Genomic DNA, 21504 nt, shown 5'->3' with positions numbered 1-21504 from the left:
CATTGACATCAAAAAATAGAATTTTCGATTTCGGATATCTCAAAATTCAGTTCGGAAATCTCAAAATTGAAGTTTCGGAAATCTCAAAATTCAAAGTTCCAGAAAATCGATTTTAAAAATAATTTTGTTTTATATGACACTAGATCTCAACGTTTCATGCAATTCAAAGACATTTGCCATAACAAATTATTTAGATTTCTGAAATCTCAAAACTACCTATTGTCAATTTTTATCAAATTATTCTCGAGATGACACTAGATCTCGATGTTTCATGCAATTTTATTTCATTTGGCATGAAAACAATTACTTCAATCTCAACCAGCCAGGCTGAAAGTCTTTTTAATAAAGAAAACTAACTAACTAACTACTTCAACCTCAACATTTTTCTGAGTTTTACGGTCAATTTTTAAATTTTAGATCTCGATTCGGATAAAGAATCCAGGTTCTGAATTAACGTTCAAGAGTCAAGTCCAAGTTCAAAATCCAGTTCTCAATTCAGAATCCAGGTCCAAAATTTATTTACAAAATCCAATTCCAGAACAGATTTAGAGTTCATGTCCAGAGTTCAGATACAGAATCCAGTTGTAGAATTCTGGTCTAGAATTCAGGTACTGAATCCAGATCCAGATTTATTATTAGAGATCTAGAATTCAAGTTCAGAATCCAGAATTCTGGTCCAAAATACAAGTCCACACACTTAAACACTGATTCTTTAGAAATTCACATGCTCTATTCCGAAATTCGATAAAGTAATATGCTGATATCTTGGAGAAGCGAAGGAGCTGAATTTAGATTTTTTTCATAGTTAGATGAAAAAAACTTTTTGGGTGGCTGATTTTGCGTGGAATGCTCCATATGCATTGTAGATAGTTTTTTATTTCACTTAGCTTTGCACGCAATATACAAATCTATTTCCTCACTACAATTTTTTTCTGGCTCCACGAGCAACGGCGACGTGGTGCTTTGCAAAATCGAAAAGAGACATTAGATGATAAGTGCCTCACCGAGTTTTAGTAAAAGCTAGCTCACTGCAAGGGCTAAGGGTAAGACGCACATTTCATGTGTTAGATGATTTTTTGCATCTTGATTAGATTTTATAGTATAGGCTGTTGAAAAGAGGGTCTTTTTTGAAAAAGCGAAACTTCAAAAAATCATATCTCAAAAATTCCACATACCATATTGAAATTAAAAAATACGTGTCGAATATTTTCGAGTTCTTTACCTAAAAAACATAGTTAGATGAAAACAAAATTTGGGTGGCTGATTTTGCGTGGAATGAGCCATATATACTAATAAATATCTGCTTATTTACAGGTAGAGGCGTTAATGAACACTAGAAACAATTGTGTTTAGCCGTGATGTTTTCTTTTGTAGTGTGCTTGTCTTTTATGTATGCTAGATTAAAATCAACATTAATAAAACACCCTCTTTATTTATTTTATACAATCAAGAATTTTTCTGAGACGATTACCGAGCACTGAGCTGTGCAATTCTCTGCATTTTTTTGCCGAGATTCAGTAATAAAATTTAAGTGTGCAGAATCAAGATTCAGGATCCAGAGTTCTACTCCGAAGTTTAGTTAAGAATATAGGCCCAGAAAGCAGGTCCAAAGTATACGTGTAGAATTCAGACCCAAAATTCAGATCCAAAGTTAATGTTCAGAATTGAGATCCAGAATTAAAACCCAAGTGCAGAGTCTAATTTCATAATTCATGTCCGAAATCCACTTCCAGAATTCATGTTCAAAATACATTTCCAGAATCCAAGTCCTGGTGCATAATCTAAGATTTGTGTCCAAAATTCAGCTCCTGAGTTCATGTCCAGAATTCAGTTCTACAATACCTTTCCAGAACTCTGGTCTCAATTACAGGTCCAGAAATCAGAAGCAGAATCGAAGTCCTTATAGTTTCCTTATATTACATTTTGGTGGGGAAAGGGTTCCAATCAGCTTTTTACAGCCCTGTCCAAAATGTATTGCCCTCCCCGTTAATTTGTATCAGGCCGAATTAGCGCATGCGCGCCATATAAACGCCTCTTTCAATATGAGGAAATTACATTGTTACCCAGCAGTTTCTATTATTTCTTCATGTTGGTTTTCTTACCTTTGTTCATAGTTTGTATTCTGTTTTACCTTAATTCCAGTGTTCTATTCAGCTGTGATTCGTGTCTTTTGTTGTCATTTTTCACTCCGTACTTTTGCTGGCATGTAATGTTGCTTCCTTAAATGTAAAAGTTAGTTGTATGCAATGGTGTTTATATTCTTACCAATATTCCTTTCTAATTCTTTCAGCATTTTCGAATTTCTTGTTCCTCATCCAGTCATCCGTATCCAAAAAAAAAAAAAAAAAAAAAAAAAAAATTAGTGTTTCATTGATCTTTGTAGAGCAGCTCATCATGGTTTGACGGATAAGAACTGAGGACATGCGTTTTTATTTAAATGATAATAACACTTGGGTTTAATAGTATTGCTACAGCATGTTCACATTTCGTTATCTTCGGTTAATTCTTGACAGTATATTACCATCCGCTCAGGCACTTTTGAACATCTGGTACACTGACTCGCAATCGAAATGTGTCACAACCAATTTGATACAACACACCCGAGGGAACGGTATAATGTATGTTGTACACACAAAAACACATACATACACACAGGCACATACGCATACACACATGCATACATACCTACATGTATTCCACAAGCAAGCATCACAACATTGAGTTACTATTTCTATTCTAATAGATTCTAACTAAAATTTGTGTGCCAATAGTCATCTCATTAGTAGAGTCACCATGTTATTTTACCGATTACTCGACTTTCAATAAATTTATTGAGATAAAATCGAATACAAAATCTTTGTCTCGTCTGTAAGAAGCAATGGCACATAAAAGTAGTTCAGAAATGATTCAATACTGCTGTTTTAACGAACAAAAAAAAAAAATGCTCCAGATTTCATGTTATTCTTGAAATTAATCTATCAAACAGAGATAACAGATCTCACTCTAACTAATGGTTTTCGTACATGAAATGACTAATGGATTTGAGATGAATGGGGGTACCGTTACCCAATTTCTATCTCTTCTATTGGTCGATCGTTAGTCCTGAGCTGAAACGGTGGCCTTTATTACCGTTCTTGCATGCACTCACTCTTACATTTCATTCACACATCATCTCACCCATCAGGTCCCAAACGATACATCCTCACAATATAAACTGGATGAACATCGTTTGACAGCTATCAGTGGTTTGCTCATTGGTTCGGTCATTATTATTTTATTATATTCTACAATATTCTATTTCATTCCACAGTATTCCATGGTACACAAACCACCAATAAACGTCAAAGATGGATTCGATTTACCGTTCATTTATTGTCATCGTGTGAAACCCAATTGGGATACGTTTACTCTACTTAATTTTCACTTCACACTGGTAATAAGGGCCGGTAGTATGAAAATAAAACATAAAAAAGAGCTCAGTTAAGCCCTACCGGCCTCTCCAACCCCGGATGTTGGAGCGTAATGCAATCAACATCTTATTCAAGTCGTTCCATATATTATTCATTAAATTCAATTATGAAACTAAAAACTGTAACGCATATCTTTATCAAATTGTAACGCTAATTGATTGTATGTGATGATGTTTGCAATACCGTCAAGCCCACCAACCAAAGGGAGGGAGAAGCAGAATCGAAGTCCTGAATTAAATCTCTGAACCCAGATCCAGAATTTATTCTCCGTTCCTGATCCAGATTTCATTTACAGAATCCTATTCCAGAATACAGAACTAAAATTTATGTCCAGAGTTCAGATACAGAATACAGTCCTAGAATTCTGGTCCAGAACCCAGACTCCCAATTCAGGTCCATAATTCAAGTCCAGAAATCGGAAGCAGAATCCAGGTCCTAAACAAAAGCTCAGATCTAAGGTCCAGAATTCATTCCCAGAACCAGAATACAGCTCCAGCATACAAATTTATAATTCAGATATATAATCAAATTCTACAATTCTAGTGCATAATCTAAAATTCAGGTCCAGAATCCAAGTAAAGAATGCAGGAGTAAGTCGAGAGATCAATATTAGGGCTCAGGTTCATAATTCATTTTCAGAATTCAGCTTTCAATTCGGGATATCTGATGTAACACTCAAAAGAGCTACAAGTATTTACTAATGTCGTTTTCGCTTGAGAAAACTGAAATTGACCCAGGGTAGTTTCATCACAGACTAACAGACAGGACACTCAAATTAGATTCTTCAATCATTTTAACGGTCATTTCGAATATTCCTTTATTTGGGACAGTACTCACATGTGTCGTGATGGCGCCACGTTACCCTATCAAAAACATCCTGTCTGTCATCTAGACTGTGTTTATTTTTTTCATTTATCAACAGAGTTGCCATTAATACAGAATTACCTGTAATGTATTGATTTGTATACGTCCATGCCAATTTCATGCAGGATACAGATTTAATACATATTGCCAAAACTATGTACATAATTGTGCCTACTTCTCATCCTCCAACGCAATACAAAATCGAACCCGTTTTGTTACAATATTTACTTGCTTCTGGTCTGCCGCCACTTAATTTCGGGTGAAAACTACCAACACAATAAAAAATAATCTAGATAAACAACGTTGAGTCAAATAAACGGTTACCTTCCAACATCGCGAAAAAGTTAAATATATTATCAACGTAATCCAATAATTTATTGTGACAATTCATTTTCAAATATTTGGATGAAATCAGGCATCCCTGCAAGCAGCTGATCAGTGTTGACAAACGAAAGGAAACCAACTAGTAAAAAAACTTTTACATAACACAAGGGGTGTACAGATAGTAAATAGTTCGCGCAGTACAATATAGGTGGAACTAGTGCATCACGAAAAATTATTTTTATAAGAATTTATAAGAACTCATACTGTCATGTCTGTTAATCTGTGATTTCATCAAACAAACACTTTTCACGAAACTGTGTTGATTTCGCACTTAGCAACGGGGGTTTGAGCAAACCTGATATAACAACCAGGTTCGAAACTGGCTCGATTTTCAGTTCAACAACGTTAAAACTAGGTTGGAAACTAGCTTCAAACAAACGGTTTTACAGCAGTAAGGGTGGAAACTGGGTTAGGTTTGGTATCAAGCGAAAACGACATAAAATTGAAAATGTTACTTGATATAACCTTACAGGAAAATGAAATAATGTGTGTTCGTCTTTATGGTGTTTATCAAAAAAAAATGGAGGGGGCGATTATTTTTGAGTTTCGGGCAAATGTGCCGTATGCAATCTTTTTCTGAGGGCGGCAAAACAGTCTTCGGTGAGAACTTTTATCTTTTGCTTTTGCTTTTCGGTGAAAGTAAGGAACATTTTTTTGTCTCGCTCAACTGATCGTCCCCAGACAATCGGGCGCTAATTTTCCTAGGTACGCCACTGCCAGAACTATAGGTCTTCTGATTGAAACTGAAAGAAGTTTTCTCTTTTTTTGTAGTGCGGTTAAAATGTCGATTCAATATTCTAAACACACTACACAGAATTAAATCAATAAAGCGAAGCGACAAAAAAGCGAAGTAGGCCTTGCCAAAATAGGACGTGAGAAATTGTAGTGTCAGAAGTTTTATTACAATATCTGTATTACAATGATTAATTAATACCTTTTATTTGAACCTATGGTTGTGAAAATCGGTCAAGCTACCTCCGAGGAAACCTCATGAGATTATTTGACAAATACACATAGACATTGCTCAACTCGACGACTGAGTCGAATGGTATGCGACACTCAGTCTCGTTTCAAAAGCCGGTTTTCACCGTGATTGCTTAACATTTCTATACGAAACAGGCAAAAAGTTATAATCACTATTCCGTCCAACTCATTCAGCAGATAATGAAGTATGCCGGACCGAACCGACAAACACAATACGGCGGCCATGTCCCGCGCGATTCCTGATATGTTTTAAATGCTAGAGGGTGACAAATTTGCCAAGAAGTACTTCATGTGGCAGGCAATTTGTGGGTGCAACTAATTAATAGCCGTGCATAACCGGCATCACCATCGGCCTAATATATAAAGAAGAATGTCTTCAGAAGCGATTCTTCTGATTCTATAAAGGTAAGACTCAATTTAGGCCGGATCTGACATAGTGTTATTAAGCGAAACCGGTGCTAAGGTGGTACGGAACCAACGTTTTTATTTTTGAACCGAAGGAAACAAATCCGCCAAATTCACCAGAACTTCGAAAATTTTAGGAGATTATAAAGAGAAATCTGCTTAATACGAGGTGGTCTTAAAAAACGACAAGCATTTGAAGAAAAAAGTGTGTAAGACAGCGCCGCTTTTATGTATTAATGAGCCCGAGGGCAAAATTTATTTGTGTGGCCCTTACTAACTGGATGACCTTTTTTTTTTTGCTCGGTGGGTCCCCTGAAAACCCTGAACCCCCAGAACCGTGCCCCCACTGCCCCTCTGTAAAAGCGGCCCTGGTGTAAGATAAATGGCACAAAGGTGGCACTGAATTTGTTGTATAGCATTAAGTTCTATTTCTGTTCATGCCAGCCCGGTTATATTTCCGGCATTACTCACACGTCTTTTTTGCAATGATCCAGAAGCCCAAATTGTTGTGATCGGTTTTGATGCGGCAAAACTTGGACTCCAAAATTCAAAACGTAATATCCCCCAGCTAGGGGTTAAAACTATTAACAAACGACTCACCTCGCACCTGTTTAACCATGTTGTAGAACGCAATCAGCTCCTTGTCGTAACTTTTCCTGATGACCACATTCTCGTACAATTTGGTTGGGAATGATGGTCTCTCCACGATTCTCCGCTGCATGATTTCATAGTTGCCGGAGATGGTGCCTCCATCACCGGTCATCGACTGATACAATTCGGTGTTTCGTGGCGGCAGCGGTGGTGGAGGATCGATGTCTTGATCCGGTTCTCCGAAACCGTATGCACTTGAAACGTTCCACCCGATGGACGGTGGAGCTCCAGATCCGATACTGTTCGGTGACAGGGGAGTCTTGTCCGATCGGTTAACGGCGTCGTAGACTGGATCCGAGTACTGCGTCCCTCCGCTGTAGATGTAGTCGAACGGATCGTAGTCCTCGTAGTAGGTAGAGCCAGTTTCATCTAGCGTTGGCGTTACCCAGAAAGAGAAAGAGAAAAACAAACATTAGAAACACTGTTCCTATATTTTCCAGTTTGGGCACAGTTCTTTGAAGCAATGGACTCAAAGTTAACACATACTGGAAAATATATTCAACTAAAGCGTCATCTTACATACTACTTACTGCTACTTTTGGGTGGCTAGGTTCTACTAAAACATTTAGCTAGACGTTTGTGTCTTCAAGTGAGTGATTGGCGGAGGAAAGGCGAACAGAAAATAAACAACATTTTCGGTTTTGATTTCTCAAGGCACTCTGTTCGACTCTTCGGTCGATCTTTATTTGTTCCTTCTTTTTTATATATTATAAATCTATGACACTAAAGTTACAGAAATTTTAAGAAAAAAGCCTAACTACTCTAAACTGCTCTGCTGAGAGCTCTAGTTCCAATTGAGCACTGATAATGATGAGGCAAAGTGAATGCTTCCGTATGTGATACGATGATAACAACCGATCAAACTGATAACGATAACGAGCATGAAGAGCAATTCGAGAAATTCCATTATCTAGCACCGAGCAGCAATTAGTCGATATTTGAAGCTCATACACAACATTCGATTATACTAATTCGATTGCATATGTGGGAAACCTTTTGTGTAAATGGTTTGCGTTAAAATCAGACAAACAAAAATGAACAATACAAAATCTTACTAGAACCAAATCAATACTAAGTATAATTTTTTTAGAATGAGTTTTATAATAAAGAGCTGAAATCCTTAAGGAAGGAGGCTGAGTGGTATGAACATTTTAGCCAAATATATCATGTGTACAAATATGAAGCCGGTTTTTTTTATGTCAAAAACACGTTTATTTTGGGAAAATGGTTTATTTTTCAAAGTAGTCACCATCGCTAGACTACACATTTTGTATATTGTATGTTTTTCGTACAACGTGAAGCGTTTATCATTAAGTGCGTGCCCCATCGATGCGATGTGGTAATCTAATAGCGTCAGGTCTGGTGAGTAAGCTGCATGAGGAAGAGCTTTCCAGTTGTACTCAACCTAGTCTTTGGGAGCTCGAGTGTGATGTGGTGATGCAATGACATCAAGAAAATTGATTTTGTGTTTCCTTGGGATTCACGAAATAGACACTCTTTTCATCGGCAGTAACAATTCGATGCAAAAAACTACAAGGATCAGCCCATGGGGTTGTTCGAGCCTTTGATGTGGCACAAGGCAACCAAAATTTCTAATGATCTACAATCAAACAGTTCAATCAATCGTCATACTTTTGGATCCGCAATTGCACGAGAGTCTGCTTAGATTGATCGTGATTAGGAACCAACACAGAACATTGGTTGTCTTCATTTGTATTTGTTTTATAGCCGACGAAAGTACACCAATATCCCAATTTACGCAATTATATCTTTGAACATACTTGCGATTTCGACATTTAAGCTTCTCTTCGCCAAGCTTGTGTTCAATTTTTGTATGCAAGCAGTTGGTTTTATAGCGTTAAGTTTCTCTACCATTCTGCGATTTCGGTTGAAGCGATAAACTTTTTCTCATTATCAATCGAGTTCATCTTATATAAATTAGAAATTAATCTTAAGCACTCAAAATTTACCCTGGGGTGGTTGTTAATTTCTAAGGCGAATCGTCGTAACATGGAATTTCATCCGAGCTTGCATGACAAGATCAGAGCATACCAATTAAAGCTTCAAATAGTTTTATGGCACTTTTTGTCTTGCTGTCTACGAACAACCAACCTCTAGTATGCTACGCGTAGGACTGAAACGTTAGCTATGATTTCGCTACTATTTATAAATTCGCGTGCTCCCAACAGTTTCGCTTTTGCATCGATTGACCAATCAGAGCGATGCTTTTCCTTTGATATATCGCTTACTCCTTCAAAATCGTCGTCTATGTCAGGGAAATCCGGTATGCCGGAGATTTTTAGCAGACAAGAACGGACACTGCTCGCTACTAATCAAAATGTCAATCATATATAAATAAAAATACGTGGCTTGATACATTCAAATCGAAACTTAGAAATATTTCCAATCAAATGATGAAATAAGAATAATAATTGATACAAAATAGACTGAGCGGTAAGCGTGTATTAAAGCCTGACCACATTTCCACGTGTATTTTTCCTTGAGTTTCTGATTTGCACCCCTAGATAGAAAATAAAGATGTGTTCCACATCAAAATACTTCCTTTTGTACCTGTGGAGCAGAACTTCACTGATGGGTTTTTGTATTCTTTTTGCCTATCAGTCAATTCATGCGACACCTATATACTGACCTTCAAAATCTTTCCCAATGTTCTCAAACGCAAAAAAATGGTTTGCCGGGTTATATTTAATTGTTCTACAATCTTCAAACTTTTCCAGTTATCATAATGAACACCGGTGACAGTTGATGAGCGGTTTTATCTTACTACACCTGGTAGATGCACTGTTTTACATATTCTTGTCTCACTTCAGTCAGGTATCACCTAATAATCGATGTTTTCTTAAGGATTTTATTCAGTATTGACGTGAATACGTCTAACTTCACAATAAGGCGCCTTTTAAAAATTAGTGGCCTATAATCGACAGCAAAAGCCTCGCATTCAAGAAAAATGCACTTGACCTTGTTTAGTATGGTAGAAACTCAAGCGGTTCTGTTCTTTTAATGACCAAACATCGAGCCCAAACAAGTATTGAATATTTTCTACCATTGAAAGAAGCGAATCTACAACAGAATTATTATCTAACTCTGTCTTATTCACGTCATCCAATTTCGTCGAAAAAAAATTCATCGTTTATTTCTTCATCTGTTACATTTACAATATAATATTCCCCTTTTCCGAAATTCACCATTTCTCAAAATTAGTGCCGAATCTAAAGAAAGCTGCCACATAAGTCCGAACATGCCAGTGCAAATCGGAACACTCATCGGTCAACTTTATTCCGAAAAAAATCATTGAACGCATCGCTACGATCCACAGTATGCTCCAGCATTATTAAATTCTCTCAAAAGTTGCAATCTTCCTGGCGATAAATAAGTCGATTGTTATAAACGAGTTCGATTCAAATCGTTCTCGATTCCGGTTCAGTTTCGGAAGATCTCCACAACTTTTAAAGTGAAATGTGATAAAGAAAATATTTCTAATACTTTTTACTCTGTAACGACAGTATAGTAAGTAAAAACTTTCCATTTTCTTAAGCAACCTAGAAAGCGAAAAACTTCTTGAAAATGTATAGAAGACATTACCCAAAAAGATATGCCCGTTGAGCATGATTCTAGCTAGTAGAACTACTTACCACTTCACCATCGAGATTGCTCATAGAGAACCGGATACGTATTAGTAGAGTGCGATCGAAGAAAATAAGGAATGTTTGTCGGGTCGGGTCGGGTACAGTGGTTGGGTTTCGGGATCGGGTAGATTTTTATTGTTTTATCGGGTACTGGTCGGGTTCGGGTTTTGAAGAAAAATTAATCTCGGGTTTGAAAAAACGCTTACATGACCATATTTAATAGCTCACAAGCTTCTAGTTTTGTAATTTTCGATACAAGTTTCAAATTCTACTAGTGAATCTAATCCCCAATATCCTCTACAGGTTCTTACTTTCATCATTCACTCTTCGCACAGCGACTAAGCCAACAATCTGAACTTAAAGACTGTCCCAGAAAGTATGGACGCAACCAAAAACCGCTGCCACAACCACTTGTGCAGTTGTTTATTCGTTTTCATTAGTTTGTTTCGAAATGCGTGGACTTTCAGCAGAACAACGTCGAAAAATTGTGTACAAATGGTGCACAGAACGCGGACTGTCACTGATAAAGATAGCAGAAATGAAAGGAGTAAGTGAAAAAGGCGTGCGAAATGCAATCAGGAAGTTCGGTGAGGATAACACCTTTAAGGATAAACCGAAAACGGGTCGAAATAAGGTCCTGCTAACCCTGAATTGGATAAACGTATACTGAAGGCGTTCGAACAAAAGAAGGAGGTTTCAGTTCGGGATGTGGCCAAAAAAGTAAGCACTTCGAAGTCAAATGTTCTTCGTGCTAAAGAACGTTTGAATCTTCGAACCTACAAGAAGCAGAAACAACCAAAATGTAGTCCGAAGCAAGAAGCATCGATCAGGCCGAGGGTTCGAAAGCTGTACAATACGATTCTTGCTGGAAATTTGAACTGCATTATCATGGACGACGAAACCTACGTGAAACTCGATTACAAATACTTGCCGGGACCACAATATTATACGGTGCGAGAAGGGCAAGTGTTAAACCAGTCCGAGACATTGATTGAAGTCGAAAAATTTGGTAAGAAAGCTATGGTCTGGCAAGCAGTTTGTAGCTGCGGTAAGATTTCGAAACCCTTCATCACCGCTGCTTCAATGAACAGCGAAATATACATCAAGGAATGTTTACAAAAACGACTTCTACCCATAATTCGAAACTTCAAGGATCCTGTTGTCTTCTGGCCAGATCTTTCTTCTTACCACTACTCGAAATCAACGGTATACTACCAAAATTGCCCACAACTTCGACCAATTGAGGAATTTTGGGCATTAACGAAGGCACATCTTAGGAAACATGTCTCGGCAGCCGAAACCATTCAACAGTTCGAAAAAGATTGAAAAAAAGTGTCAAAACTTGTCGCCAAGAAGTCTGTACGGAATTTAATGAGGAACGTTCGCAAGAAGGTACACCAGCTAGTCTACAATGGCTAAGTAGCAAATGTTGAGAATAATATTCTGTTGTTGTAGTCTAATATTATCAGCATATCGAATAAAATTTGAATATCTAACACTTGTGAATTATTTACAGCGAATTAAAAGTGCGTCCATACTTTCTGGAACAGTCTTTAAACTGTCGCCGCTCTTGAGTTGAGTTCTGATTTCAGATCAGAACTAAGTGGAATTATTCAAAGGAATGGCTTCGATTTTCAGGCCCTCAAATTTAGATTAAATGAAAGGTAAAAATTTCCTATTAATTGGTATCTGAGCTCCGGCTCCGAAGTAACGGATTGATGACAGCTATCAATTTCCATTGGTTATATACCACTTTACTGATGCAAAACTCACGAGCAAGGTAATAAGTGCACCGAGTTCTGGTTGACTCTATAGATGTATATGAAAATCCTATTCGGATAAACGCCACTAGAACATAAAACGGGGCAAATTCTTTTAATACAGATTTCTAAATACTTTTTGAAATCTCATCTACAGTTGATAGAACCACTGTGAAAATACTAGGTCCTGACCCAACAAGTGCAGGTTAAAAAGTCTTCGAGAATAGGACATATTACGAGCTGCATAAACGCACACAAAACTTATACAAACACAATGTTTCCCTTTCATTGTACTGTAGTAGAATCCGCCTTTTTTAGTACAATTTATCACAGGCAAAAAAAATTTGTAGTAAAATTATGTATATAACAAAAACAAACAGCCCGTTAGATGAAAAAATTTTCAAAACCAAAAATCTTTACTTTTTTACAATCATTTTCTTAGAAGATATCTGAATACTAGTCTTGTAAGAAAGTTAGATTGAAAAGCATTCACGGACGTCATCACCAAATGATCTTCAATATGGGCACAACAAGAAGTAGCTTGTTTGTGTCCTTTGGTATCACTAGATGAATCGAAATTTATGAAACCTTCAAGCAGCTCTTAAAACATAAAGAATACCGGTTTTGTGATTAATAAAACTTGAAACTTTAATTTAATTGGCACAGTTGTTTTTTTACAACCAATTGGCTTAAGATTCGATAACCATAATAAAAAAATGATTATCCAGTCGCAACTATCAACATTCTCCTAATATTTCACTTCCCAATTCAATTAAAAATTCGTTTTAAACACCCAGTCTCTCGTTTCTCCACTCTTCCACATATCGTTGATAATCCACAACATTGTGGTACCACAAAAACTCCTCCCATATTCGTTAAAAAGTTACATTACACAACCAAGCATTGTTAATTTTTTTTATTACCAATGAAAGTTCTCGAATCGCTCGCGTCACTAATGAAAATGCGGTTAATGGCATCTCGTAAAAAGTCCTACACAGTAACACGATTTCCGTAAAATTTAACAGTATAAATCGAACAGCACTAACACAACTCCATCAAAAAGCCTACAACAACCTCCGAGCATGCATTTTACCTTTATCATCACTTCCGGAGCTGCTCCGATTGCCACACAGTAACGGATCAAACGCCTCCAGTACGGAAACCCGCGAGCTGTCCTCGAATCCCAAATCGATTAGGTTGTCGCCTAGTCGTGTTGGATCACTTTTCGGGCGCAGAGTCACTTCATTATTGTTCGAGATGCTAGCCGTGGGACCGTCGCTACTACCGGTTGAATTTCGCGCGAAAAGATTTCCATTCGATGGTCCCGGAATGGCAGGCGGAAATGACTTATGCGACTGTGATGTCGTGCGATTACCGAGTCCAAGTTTGGAACTGACTGGCTTTGGAATAGGAACCAGGGCAGATTCCGGATTTACTACCGGTGGTGTTTGAGATATCACTGAGGTAGTAGCACTTATTGATGTATGCGGAATGAAACCACCCGTCGGCGGAAGAACGGGTGTTGCGATCGGTTGAGAAATGATACTCGAGGTAGGCCCGACAACGCTTTGAGCATTGGCCGTATATGTTGCTGGATATTGAGGATATTTCACGACCGGGTATTGAGGCTGTGGAACGAACCCCGGCTGATGTGGTCCAACCGGCACAGTACCATACGTTGGCATGTTATACAAACGATTTAATTCATCTGGAGTAAGCACTTTCGGTTTCGTTGTGGGTTGTGTGTATGGTACAAGCTGCATTGTTGCTGGATTGTAATTCTGCGCCACCTGTTGCTGGAGATATGTTGCACTATAAGCACCGAATGCAGTTGCTGATGACATGCTCATACTACGTTGAGTCTTGAAACTATGCTCAAATGAACTATTGTGCGTATTCAAACTGTAAAAAAAAACAGTTTATATGAGCCTCTAGCAAAACCTGCTAAACGAAACAATAGTCTTACCGATGCATTTGGTCGACAAGCTCCTTGAGATTATTGTGCGCTTCGTCCTGTGGATTTGGAGGCTGTGGAGGAGCGTTGAACGAAATTAAATCGGCCTCATCCTTTCCACCAGATTCATGAGCCCCTGTAGCAGCAGGACGCAATTCTAGGTTATTACGCTGGGGTGCCGAAGGAGCTGATATATTTTTATTCGTATGAGTTACTCCCTGATGAAGCTGAGCTTTCCGCTGAATATAGTTTTTATACTCTTCTAGTGTTTTTGCTTCGGAATAAACCGAACGATCTGGGTGCGAATAACGCAGTTTACGAATTTTTTCCAATTCCAACGTTTCCAAGCTTAATGCTTTGGCCTTTTCAAGATCAGCCAGAAATTGTTGTTCCAGGTCGGTCTCGTTTCGGTTGGCCATGATTTAGTACACTGAAATAAACAAATGATCGATTAGGTGATTTTTTTTCAGTTATAATTCAGTCAAAAACAACTTTCAACCACCTCCGAACATTGCCCTTCGTTTGTATATAAATTATTTACTAGCTGCTAAGAATAAACACACTTGAATAATTCCTAAATTGAATTCAATCTGCATACCGTTTCTTCTTTAGGCAGATTATTTCCACCAACTACGCTCTCTATATGAGTTCTATCCCACACACAACTTCCAATATTTCTTCTTCACTTTTGGTACGCAAAATAATAAATTGATAGCCTTGTCTCCTTGCCGCTGTTGCCTCTTGCTAACCGGCTTACTTGTTCCATCATTCTATAAGAACATTTTTCTCCATCATGCACATCATCGTCAGCAGGGGGTACAGGGCGGAACACCAACACACATATTATTCGGAACAGAAGTGATACAGAATAAAAAATCTTCCAGCATTGCAACTCAAGTGGACACGATAAGCTGCACGTATTTCGAAGAAAATTCAGAACTAGAAATCAGTTGCCCGTACATTTTTAATATGCAATCAATAGAATATTACCTTAATATGGTATATTCACAACGTTTCATAAAGATTCCGTGTGTTTTACAGCAAAAAACTGCATTTTTCAACGTTTTCCGAAAAAAAAATTACCACTCTGTGATTATATTGACAGATTGTCTGTTAGCTGCTATTCACAGAGATGCCAGGTAAAAATTCACAATATCTTCACACAGGGTTGCAAATGTTAGTAAATCCGAAGAAATGTTTGCGTTGTCAATGCAAAGTACGCTAAACTGACTTGGCGAGCAAAGAAAAACGTCACGACAATTTCATAAGTCTGTAAATTTTGACGAAAGTTTGCGAAAAACTCGAATTTTAAAAGTCTGCAAAAACAAAACTGCAACAAACAATGCCTGCAGAACTTTAAAAGAAATCTTCATTTTGCAGAACAATCTGCAGACCTGGCATCTCTGGTCATTCATTACGGGATACACTGAAGTAAATCGATACCAATTAAACAGATGGGGCAGACTAGAGTGCCTATAACCAGAGTGACGACATCTCATCCGTAATTTTGGCAACAATTCAAAACATTCCATTAGTTTTACATTGAATTGACAGGTCGTTTGCTCGTTTGGAACTGGGAGCTGTCATTCCAAACGAACAGCTGTCGCCACTCTGATTATAGTCACTCTAGGGCAGACCACATGGCTTACTTGTGTTAGTAATCAGAACTTTGTAAATAGTACGGTATGACGACATATTTTACACGAAAAATATTTCTACCACATTAGCGGCCCTTACACGAGTCATTAAAAATGTCATTAGTAAAAAAAAATATCATTTTAATGAACGTGTAGTGGTGCACTAATGACGAAATTTCTAACAAATTTGAATTACATCATTAGTTAGTCATCATTTAAAATGACATTTTTAATGCTCGTGTAAGGGCCGCTATTGAATCGAAACCGCTGCATTACGTTGATTCAACTAACGATGTACACTCAGAAAAATAATATGGTAACAGCTACTATATGGGAGAATAGTTTAACTATGCGAGTATAGTGATTTTCAGCACACAATAAAATTAGATGATATTAACAATATGCAAGCTAACTTTCACTATTAACAGTTGTAGCTCTAGAATAGTAAAGTTGAACTGAAATGAGCACTAAAATTTTATTGCTGAGTCTCGGCAAAAAAATGCCGAGATTTGCACAGTCGAGAGATCGGTTTTCATCTCTGCAAAAAAATAATTTCTGAGAATCTCAGCAATACCAAATTTGTTAACAGTCAATTATTGCCGAACTTGACAGTAGCTATTTTGTTGTTAGCTCGGCAAAAGCAATTATGATCGAAGAATGACTTGCCGAGTCATCAGTAATAGAACGTAGAAAGGATTTTTCTTTATTATTGTATTAAATAAATATCACAAAACCTAAGGTTGTGAAAAGAGGGTGTTTTAATAATGTCCATTTTAATGTAGTGTACAAAAAAGCAAAGCAAACCTCAAAAGTAAACAGTGCTCCTCAACGCATCTACCTGGAAATAAGAAAACTTGTATAATAACAGCAGAGTTTTTTATTTCACTATGTGCTACGTGGCGTTTTGCACATTCGACAAGAGACAATAAAAGACATGTTTTCAACTGAGTTTCAGTAAAAGTTAACACACTGTTCGAAATCTCGGCAAACGGATTTGCTGATTTCAGTATATTTGTTGTTTACTGACAAGTTCAGCGTAATATTATGCCAAACTACGGCGAAAGTACGCACTTGACTGAGATATCAGCATATTACTCTAACGAATTTCGGAAAAGAGCATAGGATTACTGAACAATCAGTAAAAATTCGTGTTGCCGATCTAGTTCGGTATTTCATTATGCCGAGCTCAAGAATCTGTTTTAAGTGTGTGCATTTTTTAAATTTCGTTTCACATATCATCCTGTGGTTCCGCAATCAGAAGTCGGATCCAAACGTAATTCAGGAACCTTGTTTGAGAGTATACTACTTTTCATATGAATCTGAGTTTGTAGAAAACGGTTGAGTCATCTCCGAGAAAATTGAGTGAAATTATTTGTCACACACGCATTTGCTAATCTCGACGAACTAATTCAAATGGTATATGGGTGTTATGTTCTTCTAGCATTTATTGCTGTAAGTAGTTTAAATCAAAATAATTATGGAATTGCTTTCAACTCGAAAATGCTGCCATCATCTGGTTTACATATGTTATATTCGAACGATTATGTTGCCAAAAACGAACCGTGCTAAAATCGATCCGAAGAAAATGTCATGGAAAAGGATGCTGTACACAGTCTGTTTGGTACTTAGAAACAATTGTATGTAACAGTATAAAAAATCGTGTTTCACTTTGCTCCTAAGCATTGCTTTGTCATACAGGGCTCGAAACTCCAAGGGGAAAAGTCGCTTACACAAAAATGTCGATATCTCCGTTAAAAATAAACGGATTTTAACAATCTATGGCTTGTTGGATAGCTTTTACCGTGCGGAATCTAAGTCTAAAAACATATTCTGTTTTCAAGGTCAAATGTAACAGGTACTGTCAAAAAAATTTTCATAAAACTTCGTATAACCTAAAAAGTAAACATTCTGGGTGACGGGAAGACCTTTCATTTGCGACTAGTTTGGTCAAAATTGGTCCAGCCATCTCTGAGATCTCGACCTTTTTATTAACAACACACACACAGACCCACACACATACACACACACGGACATTTGCTCAGTTCGTCGAGCTGAATTGATTGGTTTTATGACATTCGGCTTTGGAAATTTTTTTCTAAAGTTTAAGCGAATTCTATACCTATTTTTTATATATTAAAAAAAAGTGAAAAAGGTGAAAAAAGATTCTGGTTCGAGTTTTCTTCATTCGTTTCTGTGAAAAATATCCAAAACCGAAAAACCTAATCGTGATTTGAAAATTTGTGTTGTTTTTTGAAATCCGAAAATCCATTCAAATCCAGAATTTTTACCAAAAGAAAACAAACTCAAAAATCAATCCATCGTTAGATCCATTTGGTTTACAGTTTACGGTAGTTGTTAGACAATTCAGCAATTATCAACGATCAGTAATCATTTCAATTACCGAAAGTTCAGCTGTTGCAATCATGTTGATTGTACAACGTTTCGGATGAAAGCTAGAGATTTATATCCAATAATGAGTTCTATATTGCTACCTCGAGCATAATTGTTCCGAATACATCCCTTTCGATTTATCAAGGACTATCTATGCGCATGCTTGAAATAACCAAAACATATTTCAGGTGACCAAAACAGAGAGAACGCTAACACCTGTTTGCAAAGGTTATTCGTCCCACAACAAGTTACATCTTTGCGAGGATTGTCGGTCACAGTTAATCCACAGTAGTCCTAGTATATAAAAATATTAAAGTCCTTCAACATTGTGGAAACTACTTAATAGTCAGTATTAGTTATTCATTATCTGAGTGAATTTATACTCGCTTTTTATCAGACCAGATAAAGTGATATCGATTTTTATTAAACTCTTAATTAGATGTGCTTTCAATTAAAACCAGACAAGAGTGACCAATCAGTTGAATCTTACAACGACGAATATTGTGTGATATTTTACTGCCAATTTTTTGAAAAAAAAAGTGATACGAAATGTCCTCCGGTCGAAAGCATCTTTATTCTTGTGTGACTTTTATTGTATTCATGGTGATGATAAATTTCTACAAGAATAAAATTAATCAAGCCCGTGAACGGGAGATGTACGTCCGATCAAAAGAAAAGGAAAATCATGGTCCTGTAGGAAGACATGCATTACAATTGATGACCAAGTATCGTCCGTTGATCATGAGTGTTACTGACGTATACAGGGAGAATGCTTGGTTCGAGATCAATACGGGACATTCCGGAAGTAAACAAATTTATCCGAAAACGGTATTGGAGCGCATGAAAGAGTATCCGAATGAGTGCATGGACATGGAAGTATTCTATTTTCGCGAGAAAAAACCAGTTGACTCATTTTCAAAGATAAGAAAAACGGTGCTACCTATCGCAATCAACCCTAAGGCAACCATCAACCGTCATGATTCGGGTTCAAACTCTTCAATGTACGTGTTCTTATCTGTGTTTATTATTCTACTAATTGCTGCAGCCGTAGATATAGTCAAACATATCAGAAACATACCGAGACAGGATAACATACGTCGTCTTTCGCTACATAACTATCAAACACTGATTCGCGAAAAACAGAAACAGTTCCGCATGATGAAAATGCACTACTCGCAACCATCGATGAGTTTCGATAGATCCTTGGATGAATCTAGCTATCCAAATGTTTGTCCGAATAACGAACCCGAAATTCGAGTTCCATGTGTGAAACCATCTCCTCTTCTCCGTCGCCAATCGGTTCCTGCTTTTCAACGGTCCAGTATTATTACAGGATCACCGGTGAAACAGCTTTATCGACGGCCTTCGGTGGATTCGATTCGTCTGGAAGAACGCGATGGAAATATGAACCCATTCAACAAAAGTAACAATGGTTCACCGACTGAGGTACGACGAAGAGTGAGGCTTTTACATCGACATTGAGATAATTCTATAAAGCATACTGATTGTTGTTTAGTGTTCAGAAGAAATGGTCTGTTTTGGATAGGGAAACGGTACTTTTTTTTAATATTATTATTATGAGTTCCATCGTCGGTTTCACTATTAAACACATATATTAAAACCATAAACTAAAGTAACATTAGCAATCTCGGTTCAATGCATCGGCTCAAAGAATAAGATGTAAATCGGTACTTTTGATTTTGCGACACAATAGAGGAAGTGTTGTACATTTTTGCCTTTCTCATATAGAAAGGCTATGCAATCGCTCTGAAAACCGAGGCCCGGGGGGACCGAGTGTCATATACCATTCGACTCTGTTCGTTTAGATCACAAAATGTCTGTCTGTATGTGCGCGTGTGTGTATGTATGTGTGTATGTGACAAATTACTAAATTTTCTCAGAGATGGCTGAACTGATTTTCACGAGCTTAGATTCGAATAAAAGGTCTTAAGGTCCCATGCAAAGTTCCTGAGTTTCATTTGGATCCAACTTTCGGTTCCGGAATTACAGGGTGATATGCACCAAAAAAGGAAAAAAAATAGTCACACACGTTTCTCAGAGATGGCCGAACAAACTTAGATTCAAATGAAAGGTCGTATAGCCTCATACAATCCGGCTCCGGAATATGTGAAAATTTATGAAAAAATGCGCAATCAATTTTCCCGAAAATTGCCTCACCGATTTTCACAAACTAAGAAGCAAATAACAGGTCTTAACATTCTTCAAAAAGTGCCCGAAAAGTTGATCTAGATCCGACTACCGGTTCCGAAATTGTAGGGCGATGAGTGTCAAAACATTTATATTAAAAATGACGATGCAAAACTAGTACACGACGGTACGTGCGGCTTTGCTCCATCCCCAGCGTGCTTTGTTCAATTTCGTATAGCGTAAAACAGTAAAAATTTCCAAGATTTGGCTTAAAACCAATTCAATTTGTAGGCTATGTTAGTTACTTACTAAACGAACCGAATTCGGCTACACTGGTTCCAAGTTCCCGGTTCCAGAAGTACCAGAAGTAGTGGTCAAATAGTTTAAAACGAGACTCACTCAATTTTCTCAGCGATGATTTGATCGATTTCCACAGACAGGCTCAAAAAAAATTTCTATAGTCTCATAGGTTGCTGTTTAATTTCATCTAGGTCCGATTTCCGGTTCCAGAACTATAGAGTAAAGTGTGTTTAATCATTTAGTGCGACGATGCAAAATAAAGGAAATTTTTTATTAACTTGACATAACTGTTTACAATTTGAAAAGGTTATGTTAGTTTATACCCAAAGAAAGTTTCTTATTTTATTCAAGATTGAAAAAAAAATTCTTCACAGAATATGCTGGTGATATTTTCAAACATATAAGTAATATGAGAAAGGCATCATTACACCACTAGGTTCATAACAAAGGTTTTATACTAATTTTGCTATGATATTGCTTCTTGGGAATAAAGCGAAGATATTGGCATCAAGCCCGTACCCAGGATTTCGTTTCGGGAGGGGCCCGCAGATAAAAAAAATCATGTTATAGAAGATTAGATTTAATTCTCGGTGTTTACAGTCTAAAATTTACAGTCTGATAATGATCGGTGTGTATGGAATTTACCAAGATAGAATCGCAAGAAGACAATTATCGCAGAAAATCGAATCGATGATTCGACTTGATGATTCTCATACTCGGTTGCAATATTTCAAAACCCTTGTGTGGAACATTCACATACATTTTTATAGACTCAACTTATACAAAGGTTATATGCACATAGTTAAAATAAGTGGCAATCGAAATTATCAACTGCTCATGTAGAATCGGATCGCGAAACGAGAATAAGCAACCGTTTGAGCAAACTTCAGAGAGAATCCTCGAAGCAGC

At 37.3% G+C, this 21504-nt stretch overlaps 1 protein-coding gene across 3 annotated transcripts in view; it reads right to left on the bottom strand.

Annotated features, from left to right (window-relative positions):
* The window catches only part of LOC131439424 (phosphatidylinositol 4-phosphate 3-kinase C2 domain-containing subunit beta), a 36795-nt gene extending 21551 nt beyond the window's left edge, over positions 1-15244 (bottom strand). The window contains exons 1-5 of one of the 3 annotated variants that reach the window (XM_058610413.1): positions 15110-15244; positions 14718-15030; positions 14132-14549; positions 13259-14067; positions 6708-7127 (exon numbers count right to left, since the gene is read on the bottom strand). In XM_058610413.1, the coding sequence (XP_058466396.1) occupies positions 6708-7127; positions 13259-14067; positions 14132-14538 (1636 nt within the window). In that variant the 5' untranslated portion in view covers positions 14539-14549; positions 14718-15030; positions 15110-15244. The other 2 variants (XM_058610414.1, XM_058610415.1) reach the window with 2 other exon arrangements.
* Positions 15245-21504: the final 6260 nt, after the last annotated feature.

Source organism: Malaya genurostris, chromosome 3 (genome assembly GCF_030247185.1).
Source record: "Malaya genurostris strain Urasoe2022 chromosome 3, Malgen_1.1, whole genome shotgun sequence".
Classification (NCBI taxonomy): Eukaryota; Metazoa; Arthropoda; class Insecta; order Diptera; family Culicidae; genus Malaya; species Malaya genurostris.
Note: the sequence above shows the minus strand (reverse complement) of the source record. Positions and strands in the feature narration are given on the sequence as shown.